This window comes from Camelus bactrianus, chromosome 22, assembly GCF_048773025.1.
Source record: "Camelus bactrianus isolate YW-2024 breed Bactrian camel chromosome 22, ASM4877302v1, whole genome shotgun sequence".
In the NCBI taxonomy this organism is placed as follows: domain Eukaryota; kingdom Metazoa; phylum Chordata; class Mammalia; order Artiodactyla; family Camelidae; genus Camelus; species Camelus bactrianus.
In genome coordinates this window covers 12,369,880-12,384,890 of record NC_133560.1, presented here as the reverse complement: position 1 = coordinate 12,384,890, position 15,011 = coordinate 12,369,880, and the positions used below count along the sequence as shown (strand labels likewise).

The 15,011-nt window shown below is 51.8% G+C and overlaps 1 protein-coding gene and 1 long non-coding RNA gene across 3 annotated transcripts in view; one reads left to right on the top strand and one right to left on the bottom strand.

Moving 5' to 3' along the window:
- LCP2 (lymphocyte cytosolic protein 2) overlaps positions 1 to 15,011 on the bottom strand; it is a 45,264-nt gene that overhangs the window by 17,389 nt on the left and 12,864 nt on the right. The window contains exons 4-10 of one of the 2 annotated variants that reach the window (XM_074350307.1): positions 9,414 to 9,479; positions 8,956 to 8,987; positions 8,371 to 8,408; positions 5,393 to 5,591; positions 3,158 to 3,252; positions 536 to 605; positions 352 to 435 (exon numbers count right to left, since the gene is read on the bottom strand). In XM_074350307.1, coding sequence (XP_074206408.1) covers positions 352 to 435; positions 536 to 605; positions 3,158 to 3,252; positions 5,393 to 5,591; positions 8,371 to 8,408; positions 8,956 to 8,987; positions 9,414 to 9,479 — 584 coding nt within the window. The remainder of the gene's footprint in view (positions 1 to 351; positions 436 to 535; positions 606 to 3,157; positions 3,253 to 5,392; positions 5,592 to 8,370; positions 8,409 to 8,955; positions 8,988 to 9,413; positions 9,480 to 15,011) is intronic. The other variant, XM_074350308.1, reaches the window with a different exon arrangement.
- On the top strand, positions 11,051 to 14,474 carry LOC141574644 (uncharacterized). Its single transcript, XR_012501584.1, has 2 exons — positions 11,051 to 11,299; positions 13,935 to 14,474. It is a non-coding gene; the product is annotated as an uncharacterized LOC141574644 (long non-coding RNA).

Sequence of the window (15,011 nt, the reverse complement as noted above, 5' to 3'; positions counted from 1 at the left end):
CTCTTAGCCCAGACGCCTCCCCCATTATCCTCCAGGAGGATGATGGGATGGATGTGTGTACACAGATCGCACCCGTGGAGAAGGCCCTGCATCTGGCTAATGCATCCAGGTCTGCATCAGGCTGCTCTGGGTTTGAGTCTCCAACCCCATCACTTGGTAGCTGAGTGACCTTGGGAAGTTACCTCTTCATGCCTCAGTTTCCTCATCTGCACAATGAGGATGATTCTAATAGTCCCCGCTTCATAGGACTGTGGCGCTAGTTAAATGAGCTAGTGCCTGTGAAAAGCATGCAGTAAGCACTCTATAAATGCTGGCCACTATTACTATGCATCAAACATGAAAGATACCAACCTGGCATGAAGGGCTCTCTGTCAAACGGAGCTAAAGAACGATCTAGGGGTGGTTTCGTGCTTCTGTCTATGGAAGGAGCAGGGACTGGAAGGGAAAGAGACAGAAGTCAATCCAAAGAAAGCAGTTGGCTGGGGGAGGGAGGCGGGTGGGCTGGTGGGCAAGAGAGGGTGGCCCCTGGACTTACGCTTTGCCGTTTTCTGGTTTCTACTTCTGCTAGGCTCTTCATGGTTGGGCTGGGGTTGGGGTAGCGGCTGCTTTAAAAGAAATCCATGTGTTAGGAAGAATTTCCAACACATCCGCAAGCCCTGGGGGCTTTCATCCCCCGACATATGTCTGCATCTGTTCACTTTTCTCCATCTCTGTTCCATCCACACACGTAGCAATTCTCACCCAAACAGTGGCCTGCTGTCTGGGATCCCTGTTCCATACTCTGTGAGACTATTTTCTCAAGGTATTTTCTGCATGCCACTCCCCTGCCAAGCTTTGTAGTGGCTTGTGCCACAATTGGAACAAAATGAAAACTCATCATGGTCTGCAGGGCCTGCCTGAGCTGGCTCCTGTCCACCCTCCCAGCACCTTTTTATGCTCCTCTCTCCCCTGCACGTGGGCTCTCACCGTGTCTCTTCTTGCAGTCCTGCAACATCTCAAGCTCATGCCCTCTTTGGGCATCTCTGTTCTTGTGTTTTCCTCTGCCTGGAATGTTCTTTTCCCAGCTCTTGCCACAACTGGCTCCTTCTGTCCAACTCAGTGTTACCTCCCCACCCACCTTGTCCTCTGGTCTTCTGTCTCCCTGACCACACATTACTACTCCAGTGATCTTGTTTCTACACCTCTTTTCTTGTCTGTTATCCATCTCCCTCTAACCCAAATCAAAACTTCATGAGAGCAGGGACCTTATCTGTCTTGTTCACGCTCTGTTGCCAGCAGCTGGGACACTGCTGGGCACTGCTGTTCAATATGTATGTGCCGATTGAATGAACGAATTCTGCATCCCAAGGGTGAGGTGAAGGCCTTCAGGTTTCAAAAGCAAAACGTGTGTATAGATAAATTCAGCTCCGTGAGCCCCCTTTGTAATAAAGCTGCACAAGCAGGAGGGAGCCGTCTGTTCTTAGATGGGGGATCCCAACCGTAATGTGATCTGGATTCTGAGCTCAGGGGAAGAAAAAGACGTCGTCTCCCCCCTTCCAGCCCTGACACTTGGCATTCAGCACAGCTGTCACAGTGCTCTGGTCCCTTGTGACGGGAACACACCTCCAGCTATTGACTCCTGAGCCTGAACTTCTCAGGGTCTCTCTGGATACAAACACACCTCAGAGACACTGTGGCCTTGGTTCCAGACTACCGCAATAAAGCAAAAATCAAAATAAGGCTAGTGATGAGAAAAAATCATAAATTTCCCTAGGGCGGGACAATCAGACTAAGTCAGAACTGAAACACACATAGCATGCACCCATTTGTGACGGGCCTTCCCCAATGTGTAATGTGCATCTGCCGTATCCATTAACCAGACCTCCTCAAGGCAGGAGGACGTAAACAAACTTGGAGAAAAACGCTCCCTTTCTTCTGATGCCAGCATTGTGATTTTTAAGTTTATTATTTCTTTCTCATCCTGCCAGGGGGTCGATTGACCTAAAGGCTCACTCTGTACATGCACACCTGACCAAAACATCTCTGATTAACTTTGTGTATAATGTTAACCTGTCAGTATGATACATAATTCTTTGTCTCAAAGGTGTACGAAACTGCATCTCTAGTTCCTGACCAGTGGAGCAGTTCTCAGAGCTTCTGTGAGTTTGTCTCCCAGGTTACAATCCTCAGTTTGGCTCGAATAAAATTCTCTTTTTTTCTTCTTAGTTTGATGGTTAGTTAAATTTTCATCAACACCAGCTACACAATTTTTTTGATTTCTCAGTAAATATAAAAGTTACATTTATACTATACTGCAGTCCATTAAGTGTGCGGTAGCATTATGTCTAATAAAACAATGGAGATATCTTAATTTTAAAATATTGCTAAAAAATGTTAACCATCATCTGACAAGGTAGTGTTGCCACAAATCTTCAGTTTGTAAAAAATGCAGTATCTGGGAAGCGCAGTAAAGCGAAATGCAGTAAAATGAGGTGTGCCTGTATTTAGACCCACAGGGCCTGAGACTGTAAGCTTGAAGAAAGAGAAACAATGGAGGGGAGAGTATAGCTCAGAGGTAGAGCACATGCTTAGCATGCATAAGGTTCTGGGTTCAATCCCCAGTATCTCCATTAAAAAAAAACTTATACTAACTAAACAAGTAGACCTAGTGATCTCCCCCCCCTCCAAAAGTAAAATAAAGTAAATTAAGAGGAAAGGGGGTTTGCTTCCTCCCTGGGTTCACAGTGTGAACACGCTTTGGTCTCAGTTCTTTTGTCCGTGGAATTTCAGGAGTTGGCCAGCAGGTGGCGCAAGTCTCTTTGCAGGTGGTTTGGGACCGATTTACTTGGTCCTCTTAGTTTATTTTACAGTTTTCACTTACTTAAAAAGTAGGACGTAATAACACAATAAATATTAGAAGGGGACTTTTGCTATAGAAGTAGTTTATATCGTTTGTGGTAAAGAAAAAATACCGATGATAAAAGCGTTATGTTTAAAAATCACCAATATTTCACCCCCCAAAAAGCCCACTGTGAGTACTTGGGTCTGCATTTTCCCAGCCTGCATAGATTTTTTCCAATTGGCTAAAACTGGGTAAAGATGACCGTTGTTCCGTTCTCTCTGCAGAGGATACCATCCCGAGGACCCGAAGTGCGTTAACAGGAAGCGCGGAGCCTACCGTGTGAGTCCGGCCGGAGGGCGGAGGAGGCAGGGCGGCCATCGGCCTCTGGGGGGGCACGGGCGGCTGCTGCGCTTTCCCGGAGGGGGGCCGGTCTGTGGAAACGCAAGGGCATTCACGTGAAAAGAGGAACGCTGCATCTGGCAGCGCTTGTGGGCCGCGCCCAGGGCTCTCCAGGAACCCATCCAGCGCCTGCTCGCCTCATCTCCCAGCTCCGAGGACACCGGATCCCCCAACCCTCCCCCCGCCACCACCACCAAGGCCAGCCCAGGCCGGAGATACGTCCACACCTGGGTCCTTCAAGGGGTGGGGAGTCGTTGGCCCCTTGCCTTCTCTGCAGCTGCCCGGGTTGTCTTACCTTCCACTTAGGAGCAACTCTCACCTCACCTCTGGGGAATGGGTATTTAGCAGAGGTTTTGCTGATGAAGGTGTGAAAAAAGGCCTCTTGGTAATTAGCTCAGCTAATATCTCAAGGGAGTGTTTTCAGACAAATTGTAAACATACACATGCCCCCACGTATACAGACGCACAAATGCACACGCACATGCAGACATGTGCGCACCCGCACACACACACACACAGGCACACCCAGCTGCCTGGGCAAAGTAACGTCCACTGTCATGGCTCAGGAGGGTCCTGCTCGAGGTCCCCTACCTTCCCCTCATAAATGCTCTGGGCTGTCCTCCCCCTCCCTCCTCCCTCCTCCCTTAAAGGGAGGAGCTGGTCACCAAAGCACAGACTTCACCGAAACTCACATTACTCTGAGCATCACAGAAGTATCCCCAGGCCAGGCTGAAGGCCGGCAGTGTCCCGCCCCTCTGACAGGGAAAGGCCAGCCCGGGGCTGTGAGCCGGGGCCTCCTTGCCCTTTTGTGCCCTGGGGGCCTGTTTTGTCCCCGCCTAGTCCCAGCCCTGGGGAGGCAGCCCTCTTTCATAGAAAGTCGGGTTCAGAACCCCGCAAGCCTGGTCTCATCTCATACCCCTGCACCCACACTGGCCATCTCTCAGCTCCTCCGACCTGTCATGCTCCTTCGAGCCCCAGGGCCTTTGCATGGCCATTTCGACTGGTTAGAATGCTCTTCCCTTCCCACAGCTGCCCTCACTTAGCCAACTCCTACGCATCTTTTAAGTTTCAGCTTACTGTCCTGTCCTCAGGGATGCAGACTAGGCACACACCCCAGCCTCATTTCCTGCACTTGTCTTCCTGAGTACCTATCACGGTTTAACTAAATCATTTGGTGACTCATTTGTCACCCACTGGACTATGAATTCTCTACGGTGAGGACTGTCTCCTGTCCTGTTCATTTTGTATGCTCATAACTGGCACATACCAGGCACTCAGCAGCTTGGTTATCTATTTCTTCTCTGGGCCTCAGTTTCCCTGTATATGAAACAAACTTGATCATTGTTGCTCGTTTCACACAAGCTGCTTCAAAACACAGAATGCAGTGTTGATTGTGTTTGTGAAACGGCTTTAAAATTGCCAAGTGTTACACAGCCTGAAGGACGAGTGGCACTAATGTCTGTGGCATTGCTCATCAGTGTGGTGGCTTGCTCCTTGATGCTCTGTTATGCAGGGCTGCGTGTGCCTGTTTTCTGTCACCAGCTCCGCTAGAGTGTAAGTCCCGTGAGGCAAGGGCTGTGTCTGCTTTCCGGATGATTTCACATTTCACCATTTAGAATGATGCCTGGCTCGCAGTAGGAGATCAGTAATTTTTGCTGATTGAATGAATAGGTGAATGAATGAGGCAGACAGATATGAGCTGCTAGGAACAGATAGATCATGAAAATCTTAAATACTGTTTAAAATGTTTAAAGTTATGGTCAACTCACATCCAGTATCATTATATTTATTCTGCCAGTCTGTAGGTAGCAGTGCCACATAACCGTGAATTGGGCAAAGATTGGGACGAACAGGAAAGGACTCCTGAGCATCAGTGACACACAGAATGAGTTACTGCCAGTACCCTTAAGTGGCAGTTCAGGGCTGATGTCAGCCACCACCAGCAGTGATTTATCTGCAGTATTAATAATTCTCACAGCAAACCCGTGGTCGGTAATATTACTATCATCCTATTTCACAGATGAGGAAATTGAGGCCCAGAGAGGTGGAGTGACTTGCCCAAAGCCACACAGCTGTTCAGAAGCTGAGCTGGCATCAGCACACAAAGCTTTCTGCTGCATGGGTGTTGGTCCCCCCATGCATCAGTAGGGGCTGGGCGGCCAGGGCCCTTACCTATGTACATGGAGTTGGAGTTGGAGAAAGGCTTGGCAGGCAGGATGGAGTTCTGCAGGGCTTCCTCGTCATTGGAGGGTGGCGGCTCATAATCGGCATCATCTTCCACCGGCGCCTCTTCCTCCTCATTCGGGGACTCATAGTCACCATCGTCTTCCCCATCAGGATCATCATTGGGACTTTCATAGTCATCTTCTTCCTGCCGACGCAGTGATGGGGACAGTGCGGTGTGTAGAGGCTCCTTGGCACACCACGTACCCACACCTGCTCTCCCTCTGCCGAGCCTCCCAGTGGTACTCACTTGGGGGCAGGCAGCACTAGGACGGTCCCTCCCATTTACACACGAGAACACTGAGGTCAGGGAGTGCAAATCTCAGGGCCAGCAAGATGTAGACTTGGGACCCCCATCAAGGCCTTCAGACCACAAGGTAAGTGTATTTTTCTCTGCATTTTTTTTTTTTTTTTTTTTTGCACAACATAGAAAAGCAGAAGAAATGAGGAGAACACTGGAATAGAGGGATGTGACAGCTCGCTGTTTTGAGTAAACACATTTTTTACTCCGGGCGTCGCCAAGACGAAGACTAACCGCCTGGAGCACCTGTGATGCACCTAGTTAATTGTCAGTTCTGTTCTCAGGGTGTCTACGCTCAAAAATTTCTCCTGCTATGACCCGGTGCAGCCTCTAAGGCAGTGCTAATGGGGAAACCAGATAAGCAAAGCCGGGTAATTAGAAGGCAGATTAAGTTGTGCCCGAGCAGGGATGGTCAGGGCTGGGCTAGTCTTTCTGCTGAGAGTTGAGCATATGGAAACAACAGCTTATTGTCCATGGCATCCGACAGCCGGAAGAGACACTTTCTAAATTTTAAATTTTTTTATTGTATTTTACTTGTGCTTCTTTGTGGGTCTCAGGGAAAGTAAGCCTGAGGGGCTGGGTGATTGCCTGGGAAGCAGCCCGTGGAAGTGGACAGTTACAGAAATGATTTCCCAGGCAGGGGTGGCAGCATCAGCTGCCGAGCGATGCCTGGCTTGTCAGTCAGTCTCAGGCCAAGGCCAGGTGGGTACTGAATGCGCCCAGGGCATCCCTCTGGAGTCATGAGCAGTGTGGAAAGAGGCAATGGGAGGCTGAGGAAAGGCATGTACTGAGAGCCTAGAAATCCTGACAGCTTTGCTAGGTGGCTTAGGGAAGACTGTCTAAGGTCCTCAACTGAGAGGTGCCTGTGTTCATTTTTGAACTGAGGAATATATATATGTATTTGAACATCGGAAGGTAGGGTGAGGTTGAGTATCTTCCTGAACTCTGAAAAAGACTTCGTCCTGCCATCAGTGTTCTGTACCTTGAGAGCAGGGGACAGAACCCCTGGTGAATGGGACTTCAGAGCCGTGGCCTCAGTGCCTCTCCAGCCCTTGCTGACTGCCTCCCGGACCAGCAGGGGGTCCTACCACTTCTCGGCCCGCACACCACAGCACCATGGCTCCTGATTTTCCACCAAGCCTTACCCCATAAGCCCTTCTCAACAATAGCCCTTTCCTTTCTGCTTCTATGACAGTTACTTTCTCCCAGGGACTTGTCTCCTATATTTGTATGCGTGTTTTTGTCCCTAATCATCTACTGCCCTGTGTATGTGTTATCCAAGCTATAGAATGGTCATAGCATTGGGTTCTTTCTCTCCTCCCCATCCCTCTAGTGCCCTGTGTTGTGCGGGCCCATGATAGGACCCCAGGTGTGGTCTCCAGCAGCGACTGGAGGCTCCTGGTTTACAGAGCAGACTGGGGAGGCTGGCCTCAGGCTGAGCTCCCGCACAGGAGGGACTGCCTGGCAAGCAACAGCAAAGAGGCAGTAAATATAAACATCTGGGGGCAAGTCCCGTCTCTTTTCCTTTTAGAACAGAATGTATCTGTCATATTCCTTTGTTTTTGTGTAGAAAGCACAGACTTAGTTAGCTTTTCCTTTTTTGCAAATTCGATGCTTCCTTTTACCAGAATCCCAACAGGACAAGGGATGTTTAGTGCCTGTTTCCTAACGGCGCTAGAGGCAGCCGCTTACCAGAAAGACTACTGGACTGAGGGTGGGTGACCGGGAGCCTGGGCCTGCCTCTAGCTAGCTGTGTGGCTCTACAAAGTCACGGTCCCCAGTGGGGTCAGCTGCCTCATCTGTAAAATGAGCAGACAGGGCTACGAGCCATAATGGAGTCAGCCTGAGTCCGGCTTCAGGTGCAGTGACTACCTGTACAGTTTTCTGGGGAGAGGGTATGCAGAATTCGTCAGACTTTCAGTGGGGTCACCATGGACCCTCAAATATAAAAACCAATTGGATAAGGGGGAAGGGTATAACTCAAGTTTTGAGTGCATGCTTAGCATGTGTGAAGTCCTGGGTTCAATCCCCAGTACCTCCTTCAAGAATAAATAAATAAACCTAATTACTTCCCCCTACCAAAAAAAAAAAAAAAAAAAAAAAACCCAAAAAAACCACACACACACACACACACACACACACACACACAAAACCCCAGTGGGATCAGACCTTCCCTGAGGTCTTTCAAAGCTAATAAGTTAATTCTGAACTCTCCCTCTGTGTGGGGACTTAAGTCTATAAGAAAAGCTACTTTAGTGTAGACCATGTGGAGGAGGGGTTTGGGGAAGGCCCTGCTGTGGGGGTGGTAGCGGTGTGGTCAGCACCCCAAGCCCACGGCCAAGTCCAGCCCTCCGTCTGTACTTGTCAGCACACAGCCAAGCCCGTTCATCCCAGTGTCGTCTACGGCTGCTCCCGCGCTGCGCGGGGAGAAGGGAGGGTAGATGAGGCCTTGTGGATCAAAAGGCCCAAAAGCTGACTACCCGCCTTCACAGAGCACGTTGTCCGAGCCCTGGGTGGCTCTGGGGGGGCCTTGTGCAGCTTTAGGCATTTATGCTTGTTCCTTATTTGTTACAGAAGTGCTTCGGAAACTGCTGTAAGGTGGATGAACGGCCCACCCCATACTCACAAAGGATGACCAGCCCCCGTTGTCTTCTTCATGGCTTTCTGTGGAAGAGGATAACGCCATCATCAGTACCGAGGAAGCCCCGGGAGGGGCGGTCAGAGCAGCCCCCCACTGCTAGGATGCCCCCCCCCACTGCCTCCTCCCGCCCCAGCCTTCATCCTCCCTCCCAGGGCGTTAACCATTTAGTACTGGCCCTAGGAGTTTTACCTGAAGGCTCCTTCTACCAGACAGAGACAGGGGTTCTCAGCCTTTCCCGTGCATAAAGGTCACCTGCTTTAAAATATGCAGGTACCCAGGTCCTGTCCCTAGAGCTTCTGATTCAGCTTTTTAACAGGATGTGCAGTTTAACAGTTGAATAACTGCTTTAAAGACTCAGAAGCAGTGGGATTGGCTCCGCTCAGGTGCTCAGTCAAAGCCCCGGTTCTTCCATGCACCCCCTCACTGTGTCTCTGCAGAGGGTCCCCTCTGAGCAGGGGCCAGAGCCAGGTGCTGGCACAGTGACATGTCTCCTCCCCTCAGTCTGGACCAGCAGACAGCACTGAAGTGCCTGTCACCTCCCAAAGCAGTCGCTCTCACCCTGAGACTCACCTGTCTCCTCGGGAAACCGCTGGACTTGGGGTCTGCAAGGCAAACAGCATTGCATTAATGGCCCTACTGACGTAGGGCGACCTCCCTCTTTCCTCAGCCCCGCCCTAAAAGAGGAGCCCCTGGGGAGGTTATGTGGGTATGTCTCACCACCCAGGACCCTCTTCTTGTTGCTCCACAACCCAGCCCAGTCCGCCCGAAAATTCTGGAAACTACCAAAGCCATGTTGGTGCCACGGCTGGGAGCTCGTGACTGCCTGACTTTCTAGGAGAAGTTCCCCGGCTGCCCCAGACTCGGGGCAGGATGCAGGGCAGAGACGGGGATCCCCTGGAACTGAAGGATCGCTGTGGATCAAAAATGGGGCAAACCAGTCCCGCACCTCCCATGAGAGGTTAGACTTGGGTTTGCAAATTCCTTGTGTTTCACTAAAGCCACTCCGGGCCCTCACCGGTCCCACTCACTTGCGTGTGAAAATGCTCCTTCTCTCTTCATTCTTGTTGATTTCTTGACTTAACTTACTGAGAATCCTATAAGACAAAGGGACTGGTGAGGTAGCACAGCCATCATCTCTCCCACACCCCAGCCTTCCTCGCACTGAGCCCTGAAGTTCCCTGATCCATGTGACCTCAGGCAACTGGGCCAAGCTCGACCCGCCTCCTCCTCCAACCTCCAGCCAGTCCCTACCCAATGCGGCCACTGCTCCTCCCTTGCTCCCAGAACGTGTCACCTCCATCTCCCTGCCAGTCCCTGCCTCTGCCCAGGAACCTCTCCGTGTCTGGCTCAGCCTCCTGGGTCTAGCTCAGAGCCCCTCCGGGGAGACCCGTCAGCTCGCACGTGGCTCCTTCTTGGAAACCCTGCAGCCTTATGCTCTGGAGATGACCGCCGTGTACTTTGTTGTGTTAGTACTCCTGGGGCTGAGGTGCCCTGACTCTTGGTTTGACGTCCCTGTGGTGATGTCTGGCTTCTAGAAATCTTCAAACCACCTGAGAGCCTCGGAGGAACCAGCTGCTCATTGCATAACTCTTTACGACAGCTAAGGTGGGCTTCTTTGGCCTGAAATCTCCTTCCATTCTCTACTCCCTGACTCCTCCTTGGTGACATGGATTCTTATACACACTTGGTGAGGTGTTCCTGATCCAGGGACAGCCTGCAGAGTGGGAGACTCCGTGAATCACCCATGGCCAGAGGTTATCCTTGGCCAGGACCTCCTATTCCTTGGGTGCTGTGAACTAGCAAATCTCCAAACCTCCATGCGCAGCACGGCACACCCTGGCAGTAAGCGTCCACTCCGTGGGCTCTCTGGGACCTCCAGAATGACAAGAGGCTCCAGCCTCCCTTAGCACCATTGCTGTGACCAAGGGAGCCCTCAACAGTAGACGGACTCACGTTCCCTAGAGATTTAGGGCAGCTGGTGGAGCCCCAGAGGTGAGCTAGTCCAGCGTCCTTATACAGATGGGGCCACAGGCCCGGACAAAGGAAGGCACCGGCCTGCAGTCGCGGGTTCGTGATGAAGGCCACCCTCTCCGCACGACACAGACCAGCCCCCGAAGCCAGGCTCCCTAATTTCCGGGGCAGCACGCTTTCAGCACATGGCATCCTGTGTTGCTGCCTTGTGTGCCGGAAGTCCCCCGGGGCTGAAAGCCATTGAGCCGGCGGCCCATCTGGGAATGACCCCGAGTCTACACTCCTGTTTAAGTGACCACCTCAAGGTAACAAGTTTGGCCTAAAAATTGCTGAGTTAGCCAAAGCAGTCTTGGCACCCACCATTTCTTGCTGCCCTCCTCATCCCCTAGCCCCCGTTCCTCCCTGCTTCTCCCTGGGAACTGCTGCTCAACTCATTAGAATGACAGGGTAAACGAATTTCAATCAACACACTGGGGGCTTAGGAGGACCTAGAAGGAAGGAGGGCAGCGTTCAATCCTCAATCACAATGTCATTGTTGGAATTTCACACGTCACTAGGGAGACGCTTTAAAGCAGGGGTGGGGCTTCCCAGTGGCCTCCTCATCACACCACAAGAATGTGGTTCTGTTTCCTTTAAGCTATTGTTTTGAGAAGCCAGTGGGAGGCCCTCTCCTTCCCTCCCTGACATGCGATGGAGGGGCGCCTGCCGAACTCAGGGGATCCTGCGCCCTGGCCAGGTGAGGCACTGGTGGCTGCAGCCACCACGACCCCAACTCAGTCACCCCTTCATTCAACAACGTGCGCTAAAGGGCCTTCTAAGTGCCGGGAGCTCTGCTGGGAGCTCGGCGAGCAAAGCAGACAGGGATGCCTGCACTCAGGAGCGTACCTGCCAGCGGAGAGGGACGGGCAGTAAACAGTGAACATTTAAGGAAGTGAAATTTGAGGTGAGAGCCGTGCGTGCACACGCAGCGGCGGTGCGGGCTGGGTGAGGGGCCCGGGGCGCGTGGGTGCCGCGCGGTTGCAATCGAAAATGAGCGGGCCTCGGTGAGGAGGTGAGGTCTCAGGAACGACCTGACGAAGCAGGTGCTGGGCAGCACCTCAACGTCCCCAGTCCCCCAGAGTGTTTGGGGGGGCCCCCCCGACTGGCTTGGCAGCCGCTTTGATCCTGAAAAGACCTCGCGCTCTCTGCGGTACCTCTTTTTTACCAGTATCTTTAGCGGCCAGGCTGGAGGCTGCTGGGGCTCTAAGTGGTGAAGGAAGGAAATGTCAAACCACAGACCCCCACAGAGGAGCAGCAGGTTGCTGAGAGAGAACAGAGCGGGCCCGGCAGTCCAGCCTGCAGCAAATGCAGGCTCCCAGGGCCTCCTGCTTTGGGGGCCCTCAGAGCACACCTTCCCAGCCAGCTGGGACCACTGCTGGGTGGGGGGGCGCGTGCACAGGACGGCCGGTGCTGATGGATAAAGCAGGAAGTCATTGCTACATCTGTGTGCAAACCTCTGAAGTTGTCCCCCACTCCCACACCCCCAGAGGACCAAGTGACAGTGAGTGGCCGGAGGTGACTCATTCCGCCTCCTCCCCACAAACCCCAGGCAGCACTCAGCACCAGGGAGAGGGGTGGAGGGGGCTGGGCAGCGGGTAAACATAGTTCTCACTGCCTCGCCTTAGCCTCAGAAGTGGGGCGAACCCCGCTACAGGAAGTCAGGCCAAGACAGCACACAGAGCCCTGCCACGACCTGGGCTCTGGCCCCGGCTGCAGCCCTGGCTTGCTGTGTGTGGGGACTAGTCTTTGACCTTCATTGAAGGCCTCTCGTGGTGATGTTAGAAGGCACAGGGGGTGGGATGGGGGCCTTGTTGAGTCTGACTGCAGCATCCTGCCCAAGGATAGTGCCCACTGTGTGACCTCAGGCAAGGGGTCCCTAGACCCCGATTGCGCATCAGCAGAATGAGGGGCTTGGTCCTGATGAGGGAATCCCTGACTAGCCCTAGACCCCGATTGCGCATCAGCAGAATGAGGGGCTTGGTCCTGATGAGGGAATCCCTGACTAGCCCGACCACAGGGATCACACGGTTGCACCTGTTATGAACACTCATTACCAGGGCTGCTGGAGGCTTAACCCGTCAGAACCTCCAGGGAAGAGGCCTGGGGCGCAGTAACATCGAGCACCCCGTGGCTCGGGTCGTCCCTATGGTCTGAAAAGGTTGTGAAATCACTCCTGGTATTCTTGGAGTTGTTTTTAAAAAGTTAAAAAGGAGGAGGAGATGGAAGAAGAGGAGGAGATGGGGGAGGACAGGAGGATGGAGATGGAGGAGAAGGAGGAGATGGAGCTAAGCCTTCCAGAATTCTGTCCTGTCACATGAAGAGCCAGGGAGGAGCCAGGACATCAGTCTCAGGGCTCGGACCTCGGTGGGGAACCATGTGTGGGAAGGGGAACCGAGAATCAGAGGGCACAGCACGGCGTCCCCGCCTCTCAGCCATGACCTCCACCCCAGCAGTTTTACAAGTTCCCTTTTACTTGTGCTTCACGGTCATGTTGTGCAGTAGACAGGAAGAGTTATTCCCATGTTTACCAACAGGGAAAGCAAGGCGCTGGGAGAGGTGTTTGTCAAAGGCCCCTTGGCCGGTGTTTTGCATGGAGCTGAGTGGAAATCAGGTGTTCTGGGCCCCACTGGGGAGAAGGAGTGTCGGCTGGTTGAAGGGAGGCACTTTTCATGTGGGGAGGACAGGGAACCTGGACAGGGATGAGCCAATGAATGAGGGAGGGAAGGAGCAAGTGGGAGAGGGACCGACCCGGCCGCTGCCTCGGTTCTGCTGCAGGCTGGGCATGTCTCTCATAAGTGCTGTGTTCACCCTGGGCCCCCCCCTCCATTCTTCCTCCCTTCTTCTTCCGCTGTCTCTTCTACCTCAGGCAGGCACTGAGCAGATGAGACAGGAGGCTGTCTCTGCTGTTAGGAGAGCTGCAGCCTTATCAGGAAGGCAGACAAGTCAACAGGCATGACCGCATTACCTCTCCGATTGGACCTCAGCCTTTCCCAGTCTAACTGCACTGTGGTAATGGGCGCGGTGAGCATTCATACCATACAGGCAATCACCCAGCACCTATTGTTGCTGACATCACCAACCCTTCGCTGCCCTCTCCTTAATTTTTTTTAAGTTACACTGTGGATTTAAATTACAAAACTTACAGCATTAAAAAATAAATAAACTCCAAATGGGCATCAGCAGATTTCAACCTGTATTCTGATTTAACCAGATCGTGAGCAGCTATACAATGGGTGTTAGACCAGACCCTCTAAAAAGAGGTGTCACAGTTTTATTTAAAAACCCTCCTCCATTAGAGTATTCATGTTGTCTCTGGGAAAAACCATGTCCTGAGACAGTGACTATATATCCGCAGACAGAGAAATCTTCCTTGCCAGAACCTCCTACCTTCTTACAAAATCTATCTAATGCTGTTTTGTTTTGTTTTGTTTTGTTTTGTTTTTTTACGCACCAGGGAAGAAAACTGAGCTATTCAGAGCAGTGTGATCTTATTTCGGTCTGCTGTGCATAAACATAGTGTCTTTTCCATAACCCTTAAGGGTGATGATCACGACAAATGAACCTGTGTACAAGGGAAGGGAACAAGCACCGAATGTCTACACGCATCGAGGATGGCACCAGGGCCGCCCCCTTCGTGTCCACCGCTCCTGGGAGCTCCTTCTTTTCTCTTCCAAAGATGAGGAAACTGAGGCTCAGAGGGTCGAAGTGACTTCCCCGAGTCCCACAGCTGGTAGGAGGCAGAGCCCTCCTCAGAAGAGCCTGGATCTCCGTCGCTCCAAAGCCCATGTCTTTCTGATCTTTAATCCTCCCCCTTCAGCAGGTTAAAATAATCAGTGAGAGTCTGACACGGTGCTCGTTGTGATTTTGCATTCAATAGTTAGAGTAGCCAACGCGTCTTCAGTGCGTTTTATTATTTCCCCATTATTTCCTCTTAACTCTGCCACTGATCCTTTGAGGTAGGTTCTGTTTTCCTTTTAATTGAAGTATAGTTGATTTACAATCGTGTGTTAGTTTCTGGTGTACAGCACAGTGATTTGGTTATATAAATATTCTTTCTCATTAAAGTTTATTGCAAGCTATTGAGTATAGTTCCCTGTGCTATACAGTAGGACCTTGTCATTTATCTATTCTGCTGTTCTGTATATAGTAGTTTGTATCTGCTAATCCCAAACTCCCAATTTATCCACACACACCCCCTCCCCACCTTTCCCCTTTGGTTGGTCCTGTTATTGTGTCCATTTTACAGATGAGGAAGCTGAGGCTCAGGGAACTCAGATAATTTGTCCACAGACTCGCAGCTAGGGAATGTAAGATTTGAGTCTCGTGTCGTCTGACCGCGGAGCCTACCCTTTTACTCAGAAAGCCCTCCTATCTGCCTGTTCAGATCTAAAATAATATCCTTTAAAAGGACAAGCCCATGCAGTTCATGTAACCCATTCCTTCATTTTATAGTCTGGGACACTGAGGGTGGTCAAGGACTCATTCCAGGCGCAGAGCTCACAGCAGTAGAGCTGGAATTGGTGCTTATTACACCTTTCTGCCAAGAGGGATGGTGACTCTGAGAGTCACCGATCGGGGCAGCCCAGCCCCTCCCTGGACGCCTTCCCCATCACTCC